At 43.3% G+C, this 24807-nt stretch overlaps 1 protein-coding gene across 1 annotated transcript; it reads left to right on the top strand.

Annotated features, from left to right (window-relative positions):
* Window positions 1-1409: 1409 nt before the first annotated feature.
* LOC120019610 (cell division cycle-associated protein 4-like) lies at window positions 1410-7072 on the top strand. Its single transcript, XM_038962952.1, has 2 exons — window positions 1410-1633; window positions 5072-7072. Exon 2 carries the CDS (start codon window positions 5079-5081, stop codon window positions 5895-5897), a length of 819 nt encoding a protein of 272 aa, XP_038818880.1. The 5' UTR covers window positions 1410-1633; window positions 5072-5078; the 3' UTR covers window positions 5898-7072.
* Window positions 7073-24807: the final 17735 nt, after the last annotated feature.

The following is a 24807-nucleotide window of genomic DNA, read 5'->3' as shown; positions in this document are numbered from 1 at the left end:
ACCTTCCTGTTCAACTGAGCACAGCACAACAAGATGAGTCCAAAAATATATTGTATGCTGCTGCATAAATGATTAAATATGCCAGGGAGATATGTATACTGTAGCCAAGAAAGTAATACTAAGTGTATTTTGTTTAGTAATATTGTAAGAGCTTTCATTGTCTGCTTACATGCCCCCTTTATTTATCCTACGGTTCCTGCTTGGTGTACATGGAGAATACTGTAAGAACAGCCCATGTTCTGATTTCTGTCGCTGTACATTTCAAAAGTGCTGAACAAATAGCTATATTGACTACGTCCGTCCTAGCTCACCCATTAATGTCTTAATCGAAATTATGGATTGCCTCTTATCCGCTCGTCGTTCCCTTATGCCATAGTTTGTACATCTCAATTGTCAGTAGAAACCACATTTGTTTAAGCAAGTCAGCCATATCAGCTATGTTTTTGAAAAAGGCAGTAAATGAGGCTGAATGAACTGTTTCGTTGCCAGACAAGGCTCCACTGATAGCCAGGTATAATGGTGGTAAGGATTCACTCTATGGTGCTGAAAAGAAAGCTCTGCTGTTGGGACAGCTTTATGTAGGCCCTAACAGTTTGTGGGCACCGTTTGTCACTGTTATAGTGCAATGAATGTATTGTTTAGTGTTGTGTTGTGGCTTTGCCGGCATGCATCCCCCCCAAAAAACATTGTTTGCGCCACCAATATTGACATGCTAAAATCACCACCGTCTGTATGCATGCAGCAGCATCTACACTTAAACCACTAGATTATGTTTTCCATTGTGCCCTTAGGTTTATACAGTGATGGTAAAATAACTCACCATTGTGCTTTGTATCAAAAAGTGATTTGGCGGGCCTCTTTGTGTGTAAGAAGAGAGCAGCATTTTCTTGTGTTATTCTACAATGCACTCATGCAGAAACTTGTGTCTATCATCATTATTTTAATTTAGACTGACAAATTACCAAACCCGGTCTCAGGCTTGGATAACATTGGAGGCCCCTTCGGTCTCCACAGAGTTGGGTAAACCTACTTTTAGTTTTTTTTTTAGATGATCTTGTCCCCCTTCGTCAGTTCAGAGTAATGATCTCTATTTTGATAAATGTGTCTGTTTTTCTTAGTGTTTTGTAATTTTGTATATTGTATGTGTTTCAAGTATTTATGCAGGGCTCATCTGTAAAAGAGATCCTAGTCTCAGTATGACTTCTCTGTTAAAATAAATGTGAAAACCATATTTGTATATTTGTTTACTTAAATAACCTATTGCCTTTTCTTGTTGGCACAATAAAAGTGGCCAAAATTCAATGTCTTTGAGTTATCCACATTAAAATGTGGTCTTTTATTTTGAAGGTTTCAGCATTACCATACAAACTTGACGTCATTATTTGTGCTGCTGGCAGAGTACTGGTCTGGCATCTCCTGTTTCTTCAGTCTGGCTTTTGTTCATGTTTCTCCCATTTCAACAGACGGCCTGTCGATCAAGACCTATGTGTCCGCTCACGACACCCTTCCCTCTGCCCGTTACGCCAAGCAGCAGTGCTTCGACTGCAATCTGTGTCGGTGGAAGCTACGCCTTTAATCTGTTTATTCACGAAGATCACATGAACCCTCGGCTAAAAAAACTGATTTTGTAAAGGTAAGCACAACACATTGAAATATGCATTACGTAAGGTGCGTTGAGTGTAACGACTTTTAAATGGTCAGTTTGTTCTTTAAAAATAAAAGTCCCCCGAAAGTGTTTCAAATGCGCGGTGGATTTCGAACGTAAGTTATCATGATGTTCACGAGCGGTATTTAATGCTGAACTTTCCGTATATATTTGTTACACTGTAACCTCTGTTACCAGTAAGTAGACTGGTAATAAATCAGCACTTTGATGGGTTAGATCCAGACGTGGTCTATCAGGATACATTTTAAAACTACTTGTTAGCGCCTTCGGCGACCAGAAGTTAGCAAGACTAACGTTAGATTTGTCAATTCAAAATGGCCTCCCTTTCCCTCTAGGTTTTTATGTTCGTGTCTAAAAAGTAAGTTAAAGAGGACAACACAAACAACATGTAAAGTAACTTATCGTGGTGGACCAAGTTTTGTTGTCTTATAATAATGTATGTTATACTGTTAAAAAAAACAAAAAAAACTTTTTGACAGTATTTGCCGCATACTGCAGTTATACTGCACTCTGACTGCAATATTTTTTCGTAAGGGATCATTTGACCTTTACACCAGTGGATGTAAACGATAAAACCTATTTGCTCATCTTCAGTGTTTTCTTGTAACGTTTTTCAAATTTCCACCTTGCCACCCTCCAGGCCTCTTACATTGTCGAAGTGTTGAATAACCTACACATACCGCTATTTCTAACAAACCATCATGCCTCCCTACTGTGGACGCTCCACCCATGTAAATGTTACTACTCCGTTTGCCTGACGTGGTCACAATGCTGCCATTACTGGCCAGATGACGAAGAGCGCTGGCTACATTCTAACATAGCAGTAAAATAATGATTCAGAAATGAGAGCGTAGGTAAACTGCAATTCAATTTTCTGCAATTACTGTGTCCAAAATACTGCAGTTGACTGCAACTACTAAACTGCAACCTTTTTTTAGGGGATAATATGTGGCCAAAAGGGCAGATGTTCATTTTATTTGGCAGTTATTTTTTTTCTCTTAAAATTGACATTTTTATAAGAAATAAAAAGCCCATCAGTCTATTAAGGTCCTCTTGGAGTTTGATGTCACTGTCAAAGCAAACACTGGAAACTCAACTGTCCAATAGGTTTGTTACTGCAATGCTGTGTACAAAGATGAAGTATTAAAATAAATCCAATCCACTTGAACATAATTTGTCCTGTGTAGATTTTTGTTGCGATTTCCCATACAAGAGGCAGCTGGGAGTTTATTCACCCTGGGAAATGCTCATAAATTGCTTCACGATTTGAGGTGTGGGGAATAAGTACATAGATGCAACTCTTTTTTTTTGAAACATAAATGTCATTCCACTTTCAGTAAGTCACTTCCACATTGCCCTAAAAACTATGTAACCTTCTCAAATGACTGCAAACGGGCAAGGAAGTGAAATAGCTGCCGCTGTGTGTCCCCTGACATGTGGTGTAGTTTTTAGTCACGCTGCAGAGGATGTGTCGGCTTGCATTCTGGTCAATGTCTCTACAGTGCTGGGATGTCGCTCTTGTGTCAGGTAGGCTAATCTCCCATGCCTTCATCTCAACCTTGACTGACCCCCCCCCCCCCCCCTTCAATGTTATGTGTTATCCTTATAGCTAACGGTTGTTAATTAAGATTTTCTCCTGTGATCTTTGTGACTATCAAACAAATCCTATAATTTGCATAACAATTCCACCCTTCAACATTATATATTTTTTGCATTACGTATGTGGTTCTCTGTTTTTGCCTGCAACTAACAGTTGTTTGGTTTGGTATACAAAACGATGCATACTGCCCTTCCCTCTTCCTGAAGCTCAAACAACCACACTAGGTTCTAACCCAATGCGATGTGACACAAACAACTTGGCATTGAGGAGGTAAAGCGGGCATTTTATTAGCCTTTTCATAGTTCCTCAGCGCCTGGTCCCAGTAGCTGAGTTGTAGTGCATCTTCCCCTCCCCCTCTGCACACACACGGGTCACCCAGTGACATTGGATGTAATGTGCATTGACATGCTGGAACTGTCATGTGTTGTCCCTGCTCTAGTTCCATGTTTGTCACTTTTAGGCTTCCGCAGCTCTGGTTGGCTGGCCGCCGTGGCTGGAGGCAAGTGTCCAACACTCGTCTCAGTTCTGGATGTATGTACAAAGTGCTGTTTAGCCATTTTCAGTGCGTGTCTGCCATTTTATTTGTACTCGGTGTGATATTTTGGGTTAATATTACTGATGCTTGCATCAGGAGTGGGTTATTTTCTTCTATAGAAGGCACTATGCTTGAATTGACAAAGGTCTAATTTCCACATCTTCATGTTTCGCCTTTCTTGCAAATGGCTAAAACAAATCTGTGTATGTATTTATTTTAGGGCTACAGTATGTACTTTTGAAAATGATTTACCAATACTGACATTGGTTGGAATATGCTCTTGACAGTTAACGAACAGTTTTTTTAGTTGATGTAACTCTTTGTCTGTAAACATTTATTTTTTTGAATCCCTCTGTCTTAAAAGGCATTTACTAAAATGTCATATTAGAAGATGTGGACGTTGTGCAAAGATAGTATCAGTTCAGACGAATGGCTTACTGGCATTGTTCCTCTTTCTTTCCCTCTACTGTAGCACACAAACAAGCCTTGAACTTGCTATCTGTTTCAAGACTGGAGAGCTAGTGTGCTCCAATCACAAGAATTCTGGTAGCAAATGATATATTTTTTATCAGTGTGGTGATCTAAGTTGGATGTTCCACTTAGCTGGCACCTTCCAGGTCTGTCTGAAAAGACCTGAAAGAGTTAAGAACAGAAGCAGTTGTTCAATACCACTTGATCATAACTCTCAGTTCCATTAGATTACACATAGGAGTCATTGGACGAAGGCGTCGTCTTTACAGGGGAGTTTTGTTAAGAGCCCCGATGCTCAATCTGAACATTAAGACGTGTCGCTTGCAGTATGGTTTTGGAAGCATAAGGACCTTTCATATCAGCGAGAAATATATATATTTTTAAACTAGAATGCCGCTTAGTTTCGAGAGCTAGTTGTTCAGTGACGTACTGAAGCGATGCGCAAAAGAGGAACCCGCCTCGTGTATGTGCCTGTCCGTACCCGTAGGAAAGGTGAAGCAAAGTAAATGAACACAAGTACATTATTCATAATATCTTTGATTTTCAGGTGCACTCGGGTTGTGCATTTCATTCCTAGCATTAGCAAATTGTCATGACAACCTTTTAAAATCTTGATATTCTAGTATGTTTTATTAAGAAATCTTATTACAATAAGTAAATAGGGCTTGTGACATCTTTACAGAACAATACAAAACACTGAAATACTAAGCTTAACATGCTAAACAAGTGAATGGAAAAGGCTAATTATTTAAAAAGCTTAATATGTTCTAACCAAAGTCCTATTTGGCTCCACCCACAGGGCCAACATGTACTCCAAGGGCACCAAACGCAAGTTCTCTGACAGTGTGGACGCGGCGACGGAAAACAAGGCGGTGTTGTACAGCCGGCAGCGCCAGTTCCTGCTGGACATGTCTCTGATCAAGCTGCAGTTGTGCCACATGCTGGTGGAGCCCAACATGTGCCGCTCGGTGCTCGTTGCCAACACGGTGCGCCATATCCAGGAGGAGATGACCCATGACGGTAGCTGGCAGTTGGTCACTGAGGCTTTCGGCGGCTCTGGCCCATCTGACCACCTGGTGGCCACCGAGGTTTTGTGTCGGTCATCGGCGCTGGAGCAGCAGGGCGGTGGGCCCAAGCTCTACTCGGTGATGGGCTACGATAGTTGCCGCGAGGAAGAAGTGGTAACGGACGAGGCTCTCTGTTCTGTGACAATTAGCGACGGGGCCCCGGCCCTCTTGGGGACCATCGACCACTGCTGGGACAGGGCAGAAGTGAGAATGGCGGCGGTAGAGGACCGGGTCATCAAAGACTCCGGTTCGGAGGTGGAGGATGGGGCGATGTCTGGGGAGGGGGCTAAAACAGTGATGGGGCAGGTGTTTGGGACGTTCGAGATCAAAACTGGCGCCCCTGGGTCAGACCCGGCACTAGAGGAGCTGTTCTCAGCCGTGGATGCCTCGTATTATGACTTGGACACCATGCTCACAGGCATTCAGAGCACCCCCAAGATGGGGCCTTACAACCTTCTGGACAGCATGGCCTCCTCCCACGGCCCCGCGTCCAACTCCAGCTGTAGAACCGATCTCAGTGAACTTGACCACATTATGGAGATCATTGTCGGCTCATAGCTTACAGACTTAAAACTCGACTGTTTGGTTGAACTTGTGCCTCTGACTTTTTGTCTTGTATGTGTGAACATACAGTATCTACATACCTTCCTCTGTATGGAAACTGAGTGATATCCGTCTCCATGCAATGCCATTTTTTTTTAGGTTAACAGTTTCTCAAGTTCACCATACTTATTTATTATGTTTACTTTGTATTTCAATATGTCCTCTTTTTGGTTTAAATTATTGTACTTATTACACTACATGAATTCAGAGCAGCACAACATTTACATTAATAATATTTTTTTTAAGAAAATATGTATAGTTAAACTATATATTTTTTACTGTAGAGGCAGTCTGGGAATTGTTCCCGACTGTCTTTATTTTTTACATTTGTAAGCAAGAACGATTGCACAAAAGCTCAATGTGTGATTGGGGAGTCATTTACCTTGTTTTCACAGGTTTATCTTTGGTTGTGTCTTTGAGCTACAAGAGCAAATAGGCATTGTTGAAAACATGAATTATGTTCAGTATGCTCACAATGTGATCTTGGTCTATGGTTTGGTGCTATATGCACTATATACAGTATTCCTTATAAACACTTGGCCTTGTTGAGCCAGACAGTTCCATCTTGCACTGCGGCTAGCTGTCACCTAGCATGTGGTGCCATCTGTTTGCTATTAAAGTTACACATGTTCTTATATTGTCTCCTTACAAGTGAATAATTATAATGGGTATATGTCTAATTTTCTGTTCTGACTTTATTTATTCATTTCAATCATATGGTGATGTTAAACCTTGGCAATACTAACGGTTGCAGAAGCTTTTCACCTTTCAAACATCAATTGGTATTTGGTTTCTTGACTTTCTTTGCGTACTTTTAGTGAAGTAATGACCTTGTTCAAACCAAACTGAGGACATGCAAAGAATTGTGCTTTTCAGCTGACCTGTTCCAACAGCGTTTTTTTTATTTTTACCACGTTCAAAGCCTGCACTCGGCCACAAGATAAAATTGTGAGTAAACAACTGATTTCTGATTAAACAGCCATGGGGTGGGAGATACCATGTTTCTTTTTTTATAATGAAGTACTATACACTTGACATACATGACAATGAGCTGGAGAAGATGATGCTTGTTATGAGTAAACTAGCAGTTTATACCATTTTTAATAAAGGTTCCAAAATCATAATATGAATGAATTGTGTGCTTATCCAGTATTTTGAGTTTTCCTGCCAATCTTTGAGCTAAAGAGCCCTTTTCTTATTCAAAACGATGTACGGCAGCTAAGCCAAACAATCACGTCTCTGATTCAAATTTGTAGGATTTCCTGCTTATTAAAAAATGATTCCTGCTGCTGGCGATTTCAACTACTGACGTACCGCTAGGAATTCAGACACTGCAGTGAATTCAGGGTCAGCTCTAACCAGGACTTTAATCCCAGTCCAATGTCAACCCAATACCTTAGCTGTTATGACAAGTTCCGGACCTCTTAATGAGGTTGCTCTTTAGGTTAAGGTCACTACACCCTTCCTTCGCACTTCTCTATCTCAAGCCCCTCACCGTTATACCAATAGATCTGAGCCTCTTGACAAGGTTACCAGGTATTGGGTAATGTCGCTACAATCAAATGTCATCACAACCCAAGAACTAAGGACCTGATTTCAATGTTTTTATTTAACTAGGCAAGTCGGTTAAGAACAAATTCTTATTTACAATGGCGTCCTACCTCGGCCAAACCCTAACCCGGACGACGCTGGGCCAATTGTTCGCCGCCCTATGGGACTCACAATCACGACCGGTTGTGATACAGCCTGGAATCGTATCCAGGGTCTGTAGTTACGCCTCTAGGCTTTGTCGACAAACTCCCTGAAAAGTTATGTTACTCTTGTGGTATGTCATATTAAAGGCTCAGTGCAGTCAAAAACGTGATTTGCCTGTGTTTCATATATACACTACATGACCAAAAGTATGTGTACACCTGCTCGTTCAACATCTCATTTCAAAATCATAGGCATTATGGAGTTGGTCCCCCCCCCTTTGCTGCTATAACAGCTTCCACTCTTCTGGGAAGGCTTTCCACTAGATGTTGGCACATTGCTGCAGGGACTTGCTTCCATTCAGCCAAAAGAGCATTAGTGAGGTCGGGCACTGATGTTGTTCGGTTAGGCCTGGCTCGCAGTCGGTGTTCCAATTCATCCCAAAGGTGTTCAATGGGGTTGAGGTCAGGGTTCTGTGCAGGCCAGTCAAGTTCTTCCACACCGATCTAGACAAACCATTTCTGTATGGACATTGCTTTGTGCATGGGTGCATTGTCATGCTGAAAGAGGAAAGGGCCTTCCCCAAACTGTTGCCACGAAGTTGGAAGCACAGAATCGTCTATAATGTCATTATACCGGACTCGCTAAATGTACAGTAGCCCTTATCCAGCTATCTAGTTAGCTAAACACTCATTCAAATAACTGAAGCAGGGTGCAGTTTTGAAAGTTTACTTGAATCACAGTGTGAAACTTTAACAAACAAGAAAGTACATGTTTTTAGTTACAGTAGTATAGAGCACAGAATGGCTTACACATTAACTGCACTAAATAAGGAATGAGTACTCAATCTAGATTCAAATATAAAATAAAGTTACTAGAATGCAACCGTATTCTTGATATTGCTCAGCTAGGTGTCCCTAGGGAGAAATAGCACTGAAGCAAAGTTGTTAACAGCTAACTCAATTCTTCATCTTTTACAGAAACATGAAAATTGTGACAAACTTTTATCTTGTGTTAATAAACAAATGTACTTAGACATTGCGTCTTGCTTAAGAAGGACTGTAAACTACTCTGTCACACTTGCACATCTTACACATTGCTTGACTTCGGAAACTGCTTCCTGTCACATGACACAAACAGGTACATTCTACACTGCTGCACTTAAACTGACACTAGGCGGTGCTAAACAACTAACAGGTCCAAAACACTCCCTGCCTGGGGTCTTTAACAATCCCACATAAACCTAACTCTGACCACTGAGGTTTTCTGAAGAAAGAAGGAAAACCACTTCGGAGATAGGCCGAGAGAAGTAGTTCCCTCCTTGACAACATTCACGTTGACTTTCCTCACCATCCCGTCCCGGCTGGGAAGGGTCTTCACAATGATGGCCATAGGCCATTCATTTATTTTAGCCTGACTGTCCTTCATTAAGACAACATCCCCTTCTTTAAGATCTGGCCTCTTGTCCTGCCACTTGCATCGGCTCTGCAGCGTGTAGAGATACTCCTGCCGCCACCTGTTCCAAAAGGTGTCCGCTAGACTTTGTACCTGATTCCACTCTTGCTTGTAGAGTCCTACTCCCCAAACTTGGCTGGTGGAGGAGGGGGGACGCCAGTCTTCTGGGTCAAGAGCATAGCTGGAGTGAGGATGAGGTGTGATTCTGGGTCTGAAGATACTGGGATGAGATGCCTGGCATTCATCACAGCAGTGACCTTGGTAATCAGTGTTGTCAGGACTGTGTAAGGTGTGATGATCCACCTTTGAGGAGCATGCAGTCGAGGATACGACGTGCAATGCCAATCATCCACTCCCATGCACCACCCATTTGGGATGAGTGAGGTGGGTTGAATATCCAGGTACATTTCTGTTCTTGGAGATACCTCTACTTGCTTTCTGAATTGGAGCTTGATCCATCCATCCTCAGGTCTCAGCAAGCACCAACAAAGTTTGTTCTGCAATCTGAATGTATCTGCTTTGCTATGCCTCTGAGTAGAATCTTCTCAGGGCGTTTATAAAGCTGAAAGCACTTAGTGATTCAATTACTTCTATGTGTTCAGCTCTTGTGCACATGCACGAGAACATCACCGCCCACCTTTTGCTATTGGCGTGTGCTCCTCTCGTGCGGCGTGAGACCACCTCCCATGTGCACAAGAGCCGAAAACATCCACACCTGCGTAAGTGAAAGGTGGTGCTACCTGTAGCCACTCAGCTGGCACTTCTGCCATCTGCTGGAGTTCCCATGGAGCTTATTGCACGTGACACACTTGAAGACTGCACCATACCCCTTACATGTTGCAAGTGTTGCAAAATAAATGTACACATACATGTTATTCAATCATTGCACCCACATTGCTCGCACATGTCAACTAGCGTCTGCGTAGCCAGGTGCTAAAATAGAACTTGGTTCTATTTGTGATGCTCGACGCACTGCAAGTCCTGCCTCTCCCATCTCCTCATTGGTTTATAGGAGCATATACCCATGTGGGTGATTGAAAGGTGAACTGAGGGCAACACTCCAGTCGGTTGTGGTAATGCATCTTAAAGTTGGTTGCCAATCGGCATATGAAGTCCAAAGAAGCAGAAGAAGAAGAAGCCTGAAGGAGGACAGATTATTAGAAACAAACTCGGTTCACCCTTTTATCTGTGGATTCATTGTCGGAGTAGAGGACCTTGTGCATTTCAGGTAAAATAACAACCCAATGTTTATATCCCAGGACAAATTAGCTAGCAACAGCAAGCTAGCTAGCTAAATTGCCATAAATGTTTAATGCTTTTCGACCTGTCCCCAAATGAATATAGTTGGTTCAGAGTTTGTTTTGATATTTCAACCTGCGTGTCCTGATTGCGTCTGGTGTGGAGGGACAATTATTATTATATATTTTTTTTATCACCTTGCGTGCGATGGCGGAGGCTCGCACGCTTTCAGTCTGGTCAGCTTGTTTGCTCCAACCAACCAGAGTCCATCTGCTCGAATGGCACCCTATGTGAAATGTCTCCCTTGATGCTTCACAGCCTCATGGTGGTGATACACAAGCAAGGTTGTCAGGTGGTGGTGACCTGGAATTATGATGGGGTTGACATTGTTTGTTCCTAATTTAGATTGCTTGATTCGGCCTCCAACTCTGAGCAGTCCGTCACTGTCAACGATAGTATGCAGCCTTCGTTGTTAGGCGGAGCAGCACAGGGGAACCCAAGAGCAGATTCAGACAAGGAAACAGGGATGAATGAACCAAGGTATTAATTGTAACACAGGGAGAGACAGAGTGCAGATCCAGGGAAGCTCAGATGAGTTGTACGAAACCAGATGTGGAGGCTGAGATTGGAGTGAGCTGGGTTGGGACAGGGTAAACAGGTCCAGAGGGGAATCCAAGGGAGTGGTGGTGAGCTGAATCCAGAACAGGGTAGCAGGGTGGTGAGATGTGGAACAGGAGACAGGAAACAGAGTCAGAGCGGCAAAACTGCAATGAGAGGATAAACAGCACCAGGCAGGGAAACAGGCATAGCAGGATACATCATTTTAAATAAGAACAAACAGCTAGAAGAATGACTGACTGAATGGAGATTACGATCTGGCAGACTGAAAGTGGCAGGACTGAGTATTTGTCGGGGTCTTGATTATGGAACAGGTTGCAGCTGGTGGGGATCTGCTCTGACTCCAGCACACCTGTCTCCAATCACACGAGAGAGAGAGAGTGTACTGGGGGAATGGCTGCAGGTCAAGGGGACACCAGATGTCCACTAGGGAGTGTGGCAGGAGCAGATGTGACAGTATCCCCCCCTTAAGGGCACCACCTGATATGGAGGTATGGAAATCCTGTAAGAGGGATGGGTCCAGAATGTGACGACGGAGCACCCAGCAGCGCTCCTCAGGCCCGTATCCCTCCCAATCCACTAGATACTGCCAACCGCAACCCCAACGGCGCACATCCAAAAGCCGCCGGACGGTATAGGCAGGATTGTACATTGATGAGCCAATGGGGTGACTGGAGACTGGAGCAGACTGGAGACTGGAGCAGACTGGTTTAATCAAAGACATGGAAGGTGGGGTGGATTTTGAGAGAGTCTGGGAGTTTCAGATGCACAGCAGAGGGGTTAATGATACGATCAATCTCAAATGGACCAATGAATCGGGGCTAGTTTTCTGGAAGCCACTTTCAAGGTCAAGTCCTTAGACGAGAGCCATACCTTTTGGCCTGGAATGTAGACTGGAGCTGAAGCACGGCGACGGTTAGCTTGGGATTGGGTCCTGGTGGAGGCACGGTGAAGAGCAGCCCGGGCCCTCCTCCAGGTGCGATGACAATGGTGCATGTGGTCCTGGACTGAAGGCACCGCTACCTCGGCCTCTTGGGCAGGGAACAAAGGGGGTTGGTAACCCAGAGCACACTCAAAGGGTGACATACCGGATGAGGTGTTGATGAGGGTGTTGTGAGCATATTCCACCCAGGGTAGCTGGGCACTCCAGGAGGAAGGGTTAGCCGAAGTCACACAGCGTAGGGCAGTCTCCAACTCCTGGTTGGCCCACTCGGTCTGGCCGTTAGTCTGGGGGTGATATCCAGATGAAAGGCTAACATTAATACCAAGCGCTGAACAGAAAGCTCTCCATACCTGGGATGTAAACTGGGGTCCCCTGTCAGAAATGATGTCAATGTGGATGCTATGCAGCCGAAACACATAGGATACCAGCAGGTCCGCAGTCTCCCTTAAGGAAGGAAGGAAGCTTGGAGAGGGGAATGAAGTGAGCCGCTTTGGAAAATCTGTTGATAATAGTGAGGATGACTGAATTACTGTTAGATGGGGAAGGCCAGTGACAAAATCCAGAGCTATGTGTGACCAGGGGCGACTGGGTATGGGAAGAGGGCGAAGAAGACCGGACGTAGGTTTGGTGGAGGTTTTGTTCCGGTCAAAGACCGAGCAGGCTGAGATTAATTCCAGAGAGTCTTTCTCCATGGTGGGCCACCAAAAATCGCTGACGCAGGAAGGCGACAGTCCGGTTCATGCCAGGGAATTTCCCTTGGAAGCCTTCACATGGAATGCGCCACCGGTGTTCCCTCACAGACTGGGATGCTCCACAGGTAGAATCACTGGTCCTGTTCGTGATGCCTGATTGTGGTGGAAATTCAACACCAGGGACACCTGAAGCCAATCGTAAAATGAATGACTTTATTATCAGCAAGCTGGAGAGGTTACAACAAACTGCACACCGTAGAGGTCTATCAGAAGCTCTGTTGGGGCAGTCCCAGCAGTTGTCTTATATACGGTTATACACAGACAAGTTATATTTGTTATATACACAGACAAATTAATTCATCACTACAGGTGGCTCGCACATGTAACTGACCAATACCTCACGATGCTCTCTCTCTCCAAGTTGAGACCTTGAAACTGAGACACCTCGGTTGTTCCCATAGCAATATTCTGGGCGTACTGCCAAGTTGAGGAACAGTGATAATGAGGATTCCTCCATACACGATCAGTCAGTCACCTGCATGAACCTTTCTAATTAGTTATTAGAAACTAGCATTCATTTGGTACTTTGTAGAATTGATTTGATACATAAACATAACATTTCCCTCACAGCCCCTTTACACTTCTGGGTTTTGCGTTTCGATGCCCTCACGGCCGCTTCTTGATGAGGTTGATAGGTGTTGGGTTTAGGTCGCTACATTACCTAGTTTGCTGGCGTGAAAGTCAGATATCATACGCATGGACCCGGGTTTAAGTCCAGGTCAGGGCTACTCCCCCAAATTCGCTACATTGGTACTAGAAATGGGATGGTGCCCATGAGGCCATCGTAGATGTGTACACGTGAGGGACGCTCTCCCTAAGGGGGTAACGCAAGGACGTTAAACCAACACCTAGCGACCTTGACGAGAGGTTCAGACTTCTTGGCGTAACGGTTAAGGTGTCGGCTTGACAGTCGCTGAACCAGGGTTTAAGTCGCTGTCGGGGCTACACCCCAAATTCACTGCAGTGTCACCAGCAAGATTCTGGGTGGTAGCCCAACACTATGCCGGGGGTTCCCGAACGTTTTCAATCGGGGCCTCCTTCCAGCGTTGTGGAACATCCCCCGGACATAAACTGTGCGCGTCACCTCTATTTCCAAGCACTGTTCATGACACAAACTGTTCAGTTTGAAAGAATATTCTATACATTTTGCATGTCTAATGTGTATACATATGACATTTGAGTGCCTAAAACATTACAACAATGTCTATGGGCTAAAAAAAAACAAGTTATAAATAGCTCTAAGGTACGCAATGACGTGATGAACTGATGATGCACTACTCAATTTCGAAATTTCACCTTGTGCATTCTACTATTACAACTTTCAGAAGTACGTTTAAAGCCAGACTGAGTTCACAGACATAGCCTATACCAAGATTACTTGTTAGACATTACTGCATGGTCGGAACTAGAAGCTCAAGCATTTCGCTACACTCGCATTAACATCTACTAACCATGTGTATGTGACAAATAAAAATTGATTTGATTGTCATTTGGAAAAATATATATTCTTAGGCTTACATTCAATTATTGGTCTAGGGATTACCTTTTACTCTTTTTACCTGTAGTTAGATGACCATATCTTTATCTCTTTAGGCTCATTTAGATAACATTTGTCTTATTGTTATCCGGCTTATAGGGCGAGCCACTCTGCAGTCTGCACCCAAGCATAACGTCATGGATACATAATTTGACCAATAGCCTAAACACTGTAAACCATAGCTTTTTATTTTACCAGGTAAATTGACTGAGAACACATTGTCATTTACAGCAACGACCTGGGGAATAGTTCCAGGGGAGAGGAGGGGGGATTATTAGGTGACCGTGACAGCTAATAGCCTCTACAACTGGTGGTGGGTGTGGAGGTTCATTTCTTTACTATCAAATGAGGAGAGACAAACTTATCACACAAGTCAGAGTTATACTGAAACTAAATCTTTAATCACTTATTAATAATGGAGAAGGTCAATACAATGCACACATATAAAGTGAATCGATTGAGTGCTCTACGATAATGATAGCTGGTCATGGCTGGTCGACGATTCACGATCAAATGATTCGTTGAGAACCCCGAGACAAAGGTACAAAGGTCTTTTATAGCCAAGATGCACCCCTTTCAAACTACATGACGAACAACAGATATATAGAATGGGTCATAAGGTTAAGATATGTATGGAAGATACCTACAATACATAGCAGACAGCATCTGCTGTGTCAACAGTTTTCATTGTATCGAGGCCAGTGTCTGGCCCTCCGACTCCAAACTGGAACCATCTCTCCCTGGTACGGTATAGAACAGAAACATTAACTCATTCTCTGGAATGCTCTTTAGGTTTTATCACCCAAAAGACATCATAAATCTCCTGTCAGTGTTATCTCCCAGAGAACCATCCTCAGTAGAACACACGCACAATAGTTAACAGAATACTCTATTCTGTTGAATAAAACAGCCATTTCATACAATAAAAGTATTATAAAATAATCTTGCAATTTTGCTCTCACACGGGGCACCCAGCGGAATATATGGAGAGTAAGGGTTGTTAATGTTGTCTAGTTGCGCTGTGATTGGCTTAGTGTTCTGTCACTCATGGGGACACTACGTCACCGCAAAATGTACGGGGAGAGCTCGAATATTCAAGCCCTTGGGTGCTGCCATAGACTTACATTAGAAGTGAACATCCAAGAAGGCTGAAGGTCATTTGCCACAGATAAAATGTCAAATCCCGTTATATCTACCATAGCTTTGATTGGACTGATGTCAAATACACACTTATACACACAAATCTTAGCTAGCAAGCTAGACTGTAACGCATACGCTAATAAATGGGAAGCAAGTACAGGGAGTGAATTTAATAAATAAACGAACATGGAACAAAACAAGAAACATAAGTAGCGTACAGACATGAAACAAAAACAGAAACAATAACACCTGAGGAAAGAACCAAAGGGAATGACAGATATAGGGGAGGTAATCAGGAAGGTGATGGAGTCCTGGTGAGTCTCATGAGGTGCAGGTGTGCGTAACGATGGTGGCAGGTGTGCGTAATAATCAATAAACTGGCGACAATGAGCGCCAGAGAGGGGGAGCGGGAGTAGACTTGACAGACCCCCAATCTGACTCACGGCTCCAGCCGTAGGACACTGACCAGAGGGACGGTCCCGGGGACCAGAAGCGGGCCGGTCACCTCTACTAAGGCGCGGGAACCTGTAGAACCAGCTGAGGCACGGGAACTTGTCGAGCCGGCTGAGGCACGGGAGCCGAGTGAGGCACGGGAGCCTGACGAGCCGGCTGAGGCACGGGAGCCGGCTGAGGCACGGGAGCCTGACGAGCCGGCTGAGGCATGGAAGCCTGATGAGCCGGCTGATGCATCCCGGTAGCTTCGACAATGGAAGCCTGACGAGCCAACCGAGGCTTGTGAACCTATCAAGCCAGCTGAGGCATCCCCGGTTGCTTCAGCAGCGGCCCATGGACCCGATGTCTCCACTAAAAAAATTCAAAAATAAATCCCCTGTTGCTTCCCTTTGGTGAAGCGTTATTCTGTAACGTCGACGCTAATAAACGGGAAGCAAGAACAGGGAGTGAATTTAATTAATAAATGAACATGGAACAAAACAAGAAACAAGAGTAGTGTACAGACATGAAATATACAGTTGAAGTCGGAAGTTTACATACACTTAGGTTGGAGTCATTTTTCAACCACTCCACAAATTTCTTGTTAACAAACTATAGTTTTGGCAAGTTGGTTAGGACATCTACTTTGTGCATGACACAAGTCATTTTTCCAACTATTGTTTACAGACAGATTATTTCACTTATAATTCAGTTTCACAATTCCAGTGGGTCAGAAGTTTACATACTCTAAGTTGACTGTGCCTTTAAACAGCTTGGAAAATTCCAGAAAATTATGTCATAGCTTTAGAAGCTTCTGATAGGCTAATTGACATTATTTTAGTCAATTGGAGGTGTACCTATGGATGTAATTCAAGGCCTACCTTCAGATTCAGTGCCTCTTTGCTTGACATCATGGGAAAATCTAAAGGAATCAGCCAAGACCTCAGAAGAAAAATTGTAGACCTCCCCCCAAGTCTGGTTCATCCTTGGGAGCAATTTCCAAACGCCTGAAAGTCTCACGTTCATCTGTACAAACAATAGTACGGTGGTATAAACACCTTGGGACCACGCAGCCGTCACGCTGCTCAGGAAGGAGACACGTTCTGTCTCTTAGATAATGTCTTTCTTCAAGTGCAGTCGCAAAAACCATCAAGCGTTATGATGAAACTGGCTCTCATGAGGACCGCCACAGGAAAGGAAACCCAGAGTTACCTCTGCTGTGGAGGATAAGTTCATTAGATTTACCAGCCTTAGAAATTGCAGTCCAAATAAATGCTTCACAGAGTTCAAGTAACAGACACATGTCAACATCAACTGTTCAGAGGAGACAGCGTGAATCAGGAGTTTATGGTTGAATTGCTACAAAGAAACCACTATCAAAGGACACCAATAAGAAGAGACTTGCTTGGGCCAAGAAACACGAGCAATGGACTTTAGACCGTTGGAAATCTGTCCTTTGGTCCAAATTTTAGATTTTTGGTTTCAACCGCTGTGTTTTTGTGTGTCGCAGAGTAGGTAAATGGATGATCTCTGCATGTGTAGTTCCCACCGTGAAGCATGAAGGAGGAGGTGCGATGGTGTTTTACTGGTGACACTGTCTCTGATTTATTCAGAATTCAAGGCACACTTAACCAGCATGGCTATCACTGCATTCTGCAGCGATACGCCATCCCATCTGGTTTGCATTTAGTGGGACTTTCATTTTGTTTTTCAACAGGACAATGACCCAACACACCTCCAGGCTGTGTGAGGGCTATTTGACAAAGAAGGAGAGTGATGGAGTTCTGCATCAGATGACCTGGTCTCCACAATCACCCGACCTCAACCCAATTGAGATGGTTTGGGATGAGTTGGACCGCAGAGTGAAGGAAAAGCAGCCAACAAGGGCTCAGCATATGTGAGAACTCCTTCAAGACTGTTGGAAAAGCATTCCATGTGAAGCTGGTTGAGAGAATGCCAATAAAGTGGAAAGCTGTCATCAATGCAAAGGGTGGCTACTTTGAAGAATCTAAAATCTAAAATATATTTTGATTTGTTTAACACTTTTTGACACGTGTCACACCCTGGTCTGTTTCACCTGTCTTATGCTTGTCTCCACCCCCCTCCAGGTGTCACCCATCTTCCCCATTATCCCCAGTGCATTTATACCTGTGTTCTCTGTTTGTCTGTTGCCAGTTCATCTTGTCTCGTCAAGCCTACCAGCGTGGTTTTTTCCCGTGCTCCTAGTTTCTGTTTCCTAGCCCTCCCGGTTCCACTGCTAGCAGCATACTCTTGATGAGTAAGTGTCAACAGTGACTGCATACATTCATTTCTGTGAGGACATGTTAGTCCACACAAAGATGTCTAAATGCTATCTCAATAATAAGCTTTGAATCACTGCAGACCTCACACGGACAATTGTGACCCACAGTCTCTTTTCAGTCTTATGTTCCAAAATTTGGTGGCACTGATTTCTTTATTATTTATGATTATGATTTCTTTATTATTTAAGTACTGCAAAATATAATCGCGAGGACGCAGTGCCAGCTCTTGATCTGTTACCATCACCATCTACATCACGCGGGGCAAGTGTGGACGAGGAACAGCAAGGGGCTTCAGTCAATCCTGTCAAGGGTATATGTTCTACTTATTATTATAAACTGGGTAGTTTGCGTCCTCGATTCTGATAGGCTAAAATCCTTGGTATATCAGGCATTATAAACCAGATCGTTTAGCTCTATGGTATATTTGGATGGATTTTATATTGCAAAATCAGTCACCAGGGTTTGGTGCCTTAAAGTTATCCATGGACCTCCGAGACAGTGTGGAAGAACAGGAGTTGGCATTGATATCTTTTTACAAGGCACTGAAAGTGGAGTGGCTTAAGTTCTGACTTGAAGGTAAAACCTGACAATTGTTCTGGTACCCTCATATAATCACCTCCATTGGTCTTTGTCAAGGAATAATGCAATGATAAAAGCAATGAGGGCAATGTGTAAAAATGTGCAAACAAGACCATTGTCTGCTGCCATCTAATAAACATTTTACAGTTTTTAAGATTTTAAGATTTTGTTCTATTGCTCATGCAGTCACAATAAAGACATTTGAATAAAAAATTAAGAATGCCATGGTCCACCTTGTTTTGATGACCAATCAACCAACCCCGAAGAGCACCTTCTTCTGCAAATATGTACCTGTGTATCACAGGAGGTTGCTGGACGCCTTAATTGGGAAGGACTGGTTCGTGGTAATGGCTGGATTGGAATTGGTGGAATGGTATCAAATACATCAAACATGGTTTCCATGTGTTTGATGCCATTCCATTGACTGCGTTGCAGCCATTATTGTGAGCCGTCCTCCCCTCAGCAGCCTCCTGTGCTCTGTGTCCTTGCAGTCGTTCCCTTTCATTATTTCTTTTACAGAGTATTAGCCAATATTAGGTATGTCATTAAATAGCCTGTCATGTAATCCACAGCTTGTCTCCACTTACACAACATCCTCTCCACAATAACGAACAGACTGCAGAATGATTTTCAGTTGAACATGAGTAGGTAAAGAGTTCGAAGAATTTGGGTGAACTTGCATTTATCTGCGACCACAGTTGAATTATGCTCTTTATTATTATTCTACCTTTATTTCAACAAGGAACACAGACTGAGACCAAGGTCTCTTTTACAGCTGGGCCCTGCGTATACATGTTTACACATACAGTTTAGGTACAATGATTAAGAAGCTACACAAGACAAACAAAACGATCAGAGATAACACAAAAAAAATACAGCAACAGATTACATTTGCACACAGGTTATTCCCCGAACAGCACAAGAACTTGATTTATCCGAAACAGTTACAAGCAATACAAAAATAAAAATCCTACAATAAATGTTTAAAATGGGCAACAGGGGGACAAGAGTCTCAAGTTTAAGTTTAGTCTGCAGGCTATTCCATAGGCAAGGAGCGTAACAGGAAAAGGCAGCCATACCTGAGACCTGGTTAACTAATTACATTTTACTAGTCCCTTTAATTTACTCTATATTCTGTGACTCCCATTTAGGTAACACCAGCGTCACTCACCTTTTTGACCGGCCACTCTTTTCTTCATGGGGGTCCCTGCCTCTATGGACTGAGCCCTGCTGTGAACTATGTACTATTTGGGGGGGGGGGGGGACAGCAGAAATAGCCACAGTGGACCTCCAAGACCATTCACCTGGTGTGCATATTATAATTGTACATTGTTGTTATTCTATGAACACAATATTTATTGAGTCAATGTGTCATTAGATTGACTTTATCCTGTTGTGTGGATCTTGAGAACACGTAAATGTAGCCTTTGTTTTGTTGTGGTGTCCAATGTCCGGTTGCTGTTCTGTGGCTTCACCACATGAGTTGACAGACTTAAAAGACTATAGTAGTTGAGAACACGTCTCTTTGCCAATTGTCTTTCCTCATTAAGCATAGCCTGACGGTAGGGAGGGGTAGTTCCCCTTTCTGCTCAATAGGCAAGCACCAGGGTCTTAAAGCGTCAGCGACACCAGTCGGGCTGCGGCATTCTGAACAAGTTTGCAGGAGTCGGATGGCAGTGGGGAGCCCAGCCAACAGAGAGTTGCAATAGTCCAGACGGGAGATGACAAGTGCTTGGATTAGGACCTGTGCATCTTCCTGTGGGAGGAAAAGTCGTACTCTACGGATGTTGTAGTGTATGAACCTGCAGGAGTGAGTAACTGCTTTGATGTTGGCAGAGAACGACCGTGGAGTTGGCAACCGTGATGGAGAGGTCTTGGAGCGGGCACTCCTTACCCGGGCAGGAAGAGCAGCACAGAGATCCTCTGTGACACAGAGGAGAGCCTTCTCAGTTGAGTGAGCCGTCTTGTAGCGTGACTGGTTAGGATCAAGAAAATCATCCTGAGAGAGATAACGAGAGAGTTGGTCAGAGTGTTTTGGAAAGAAAAGAAAGAAGGAATACCAGTGTGTAGTTTTTAATTTCAGAGGGATCGAGTGTTGGTTTCTTGAGGAGTGGAGCGACCCTTGTCATCTTGAAGTCAGAGGGGATGCAGCCAGTGGTCAGGGATGAGTTGATGAGGGAAGTGAGGAATGGGAGAAGGTCTTCAGAGATGGTCTGGAGAAGGGAGGAGGGGATGGGGTAGAGCGGGAAGGTTGTTGGGCGGCTGTATATCACTAGTCGCAGGATTTCATATGTAGGTTATGTTGTACTACCTCAGTCTAGATTAGCCACTGTTTTGATTCTAGCTATTTTCAAGAGTTGATTTTGTTTCCTGTTTTTCCATTAGATTGTACTTGCACAAATTGTCTGGCCCCTGGAGAACAACGGTGATGACAGTGGAGACGAGTGCCCAGCACAAGGTACAACTGGTTACCTTAGGCAGTTTATTGAAAACGGTAAATAAGCTCAATACTTAGGTCGACATTCAGTTTTGCTGTAACCGTTACATTTTTCTCAAAAGTACCCACTATTAAAGCAATCTAATAATTTTCTTTTTTTCTTTTAGCCTTAATTAAGCGACATGCTGAGGAAATTGTGGGTCGGAATGGGAGAATCCCGACTGAGACATTGAAAGTGACCTTGCCAAAAGCATCTACATGCTTCCAGACCCTCCACCTACCAGGGCAACGTTCTGCGATGATATGATGGCATCTATCAGCACAGCAGACACAGGAATTATGTCAAGAGGGGTTTCAAAGTACAGTGTTGGTTTTAATTATGTACGGTGTTGTTTCAAAGTATAGTGTTTCCCATTATGTATAGTGTGCAAATTCTACAGCAGATGGTGAATTTTACAGCACATATTTAGTAGGGATGTAACAATTCACTTATTCGCATCGGTTCCCTATTCAAATGTTTAAGATGCAAGTGCATTGGTCTGCAGAACCCAAACCGATCCAAATAGAGCATGCATCGGTTAGAAAATCGATTAAAACGTGACAAATTGGTTGTTCACAATTTATTTAGCTCTTATCAAATTCTTTCTACCTTCCAAAAATGCATAATCTTTTGTGACAACTGATGCGTCCTCTCCTTCAGGGGGATACCTAGTCAGTTGTCCAACTGAAATGTGTCTTCCAAATTTAACCCAAACCGTCTGAATCAGAGAGGTGCGGGGTGCTGCCTTAATCGACATCGATGTCATCCGCGCCCCGGGGAACAGTGGATTAACTGCCTTGCTCAAGGGCAGAACGACAGATGTTTACCTTGTCAGCTCAGGGACTCGATACAGCAACCTTTCGGTTACTGGCTCAACGCTCCTACCCGCCAGGCTACCCGCCGCCCCTCAGTGTCATACTGCATGTAACTGTGTTGACAGTCATTGATCTACAAGTAATTTAGGAAAAGTGAATACAATTCTGATTCACGTTTATCCTACAGGAGGAAATCGTAGCACTTCTCACATAGGCCTAAACAAAACATATAGAAGGCACAGCAGAAAACAATAGGAACAGTCATACCTTTCCTACCCTCTGATCCCACCCCACTCCTGCCCATATGGGGAGTTGTTCATAATAGTGATAGAAACTCCTCCTGAAGCGCGCCATTGAATTGTATGATTTATCTGACCTGACGGGAGAACAAAGCAGTGGTGGAGTGTTCAGCCGTTCGTTCAGTAGGTGAGGGCGATCCGTGAAAAAATGAAATTGTTTGCCTGTAGGCTACTCCAGTGATATGTAATAGTCTTCATTTTTTATACAAACCTTCAGAAAGTACAGTGCGAAACTTGAAAGACCTTCTCACAATAAAGCCAAATGACACAATTGTATCACTTGTGCACCGGTGCACTCTGAAGAGGAGGAAACAACCATATGTTGTCTAACAACATCACAGATGTGAGATTTTCGTTCCGCTCGAAGCACTGGTTCTGTTAAATTGTAATTCCAAGTTGCACATCAAAATGTTTAGGGTCATATAATGGTCTGCTCTGCCAAACCTCCCCTTCACACCAGGGCTGCCAATAATATAGGGTTGCCAATAGCGAAAATAATGGACCTGTGAAAAAGCTATAAAATAGCTACCCACTACCATAAGATGTATATATTTAATGTATTCATTTAATGGTGACCACAGCCCTTCCAAAAATATATTTAAATCGTGTTTTAATTCGATTTTTCCCCCACCCTTCTCCATGTTGTATTCCATTTAACTTCCAGTGCTGCTTTACTTCCAGGCGATTATGAAGCATCTTTCACTTCCTTCTCTGGATGGTCCTAGTACAGGACATGAAAAGGGTGTTGGCATGCTAGAGATCCAATGTAATTAAATGGTTAGCCGTGAAGTCTGCAATGGTACTAATGAAACCCGGCAAAGCATAGGTGCAAGGTAAAGCAGTTTGATAATTTTTCTTCTGTCTTATCTTCGCAGGAGAAAGGGCTAAAACTAAGTTGAAATCCTAATGGGTTAAGAGTCAGGAAAATGCAACGGTGAGAGTAGACTTCACACATGCAAACTCAAATTGGAGTTTTGACAAACAATCACATACATACATTAACAGCAGCATTCTTTGATTTTTCAGATAATTGTTTTCCTGACAAAGTGACCACTGTATGTATCTTCTTACATGTACAGTTGAAGTCGGAAGTTAACATACACCTTAGCCAAATACATTTAAACTCAGTTTTTCACAATTCCTGACATTTAATCCTAGTAAAAATTCCCTGTTTTAGGTATGTTAGGATCACCACTTTATTTTAAGAATGTGAAATGTCAGAATAATAGAAGAGAAAATGATTTATTTCAGCTTTTATTTCTTTCATCACATTCCCAGTGGGTCAGAAGTTTACATACACTCAATTAGTATTAGGTAGCATTGCCTTTAAATTGTTTAACTTGGGTCAAACGTTTTGGGTAGCCTTCCACAAGCTTCCCACAATAAGTTGGGTGAATTTTGGCCCATTCCTCCTGACAGAGCTGGTGTAACAGTCAGGTTTGTAGGCCTCCTTGCTCGCACACGCTTTTTAAGTTCTGCCCACAAATTTTCTATAGGATTGAGGTCAGGGCTTTGTGACAGCCACTCCAATACCTTAAAATGTTGTCCTTAAGCCATTTTGCCACAACTTTGGAAGTATGCTTGGGGTCATTGTCCATTTGGAAGACCCATTTGCAACCAAGCTTTAACTTCCTGACTGATGTCTTGAGATGTTGCTTCAATATATCCACATAATTTTCCTACCTCATGATGCCATCTATTTTGTGAAGTGCACCAGTCCCTCCTGCAGCAAAGCACCCCCACAACACGATGTTGCCACCCCCGTGCTTCACGGTTGGGATGGTGTTCTTCGGCTTGCAAGCGTCCCCTTTTTTCCTCCAAACATAACAATGGTCATTATGGCCAAACAATTCTATTTTTGTTTCATCAGACCAGAGGACATTTCTCCAAAAAGTACAATCTTTGTCCCAATGTGCAGTTGCAAACCGTAGTCTTGCTTTTTTATTGTGGTTTTGGAGCAGTGGCTTCTTCCTTGCTGAGCGGCCTTTCAGGTTATGTCGATATAGGACTCGTTTTACTGTGGATATAGATAATTTTGTACCTGTTTCCTCCAGCATCTTCACAAGGTCCTTTGCTGGTGTTCTGGGATTGATTTTCACTTTTCGCACCAAAGTACATTCATCTCTAGGAGACAGAACCTGTCTCCTTCCTGAGTGGTGTGACGGCTGCGTGGTGTTTATACTTGCGTACTATTGTTTGTACAGATGAACGTGGTACCTTCAGGAGTTTAGAAATTGCTCCCAAGGATGAACCAGACTTGGGGAGGTCTACAATTCTTTTTCTGTGGTCTTGGCTGATTTCTTTTGATTTTCCTATGATGTCAAGCAAATAGGCACTGAGTTTGAAGGTAGGCCTTGAAATAGAGCCACAGGTACACCTCCAGTTGACTCAAATTATGTCAATTAGCCTAACAGAAGCTTCTAAAGCCATAATTTTCTGGAAAATTTGTTGGAAAAATGACTTGTGTCATGCACAAAGTAGATGTCCTAACCGACTTGTCAAAACAATAGTTTATTAACAAGAAATTTGTGGAGTGGTTGAAAAACTAGTTTTAATGACTCCGACCTAAGTGTATGTAAACTTC

The sequence above is a fragment of the Salvelinus namaycush genome, chromosome 24 (assembly GCF_016432855.1).
Source record: "Salvelinus namaycush isolate Seneca chromosome 24, SaNama_1.0, whole genome shotgun sequence".
Taxonomy (NCBI): domain Eukaryota; kingdom Metazoa; phylum Chordata; class Actinopteri; order Salmoniformes; family Salmonidae; genus Salvelinus; species Salvelinus namaycush.
The sequence above is the reverse complement of the archived record's forward strand: the minus strand, read 5'-3'. Positions and strand labels throughout refer to the sequence as shown.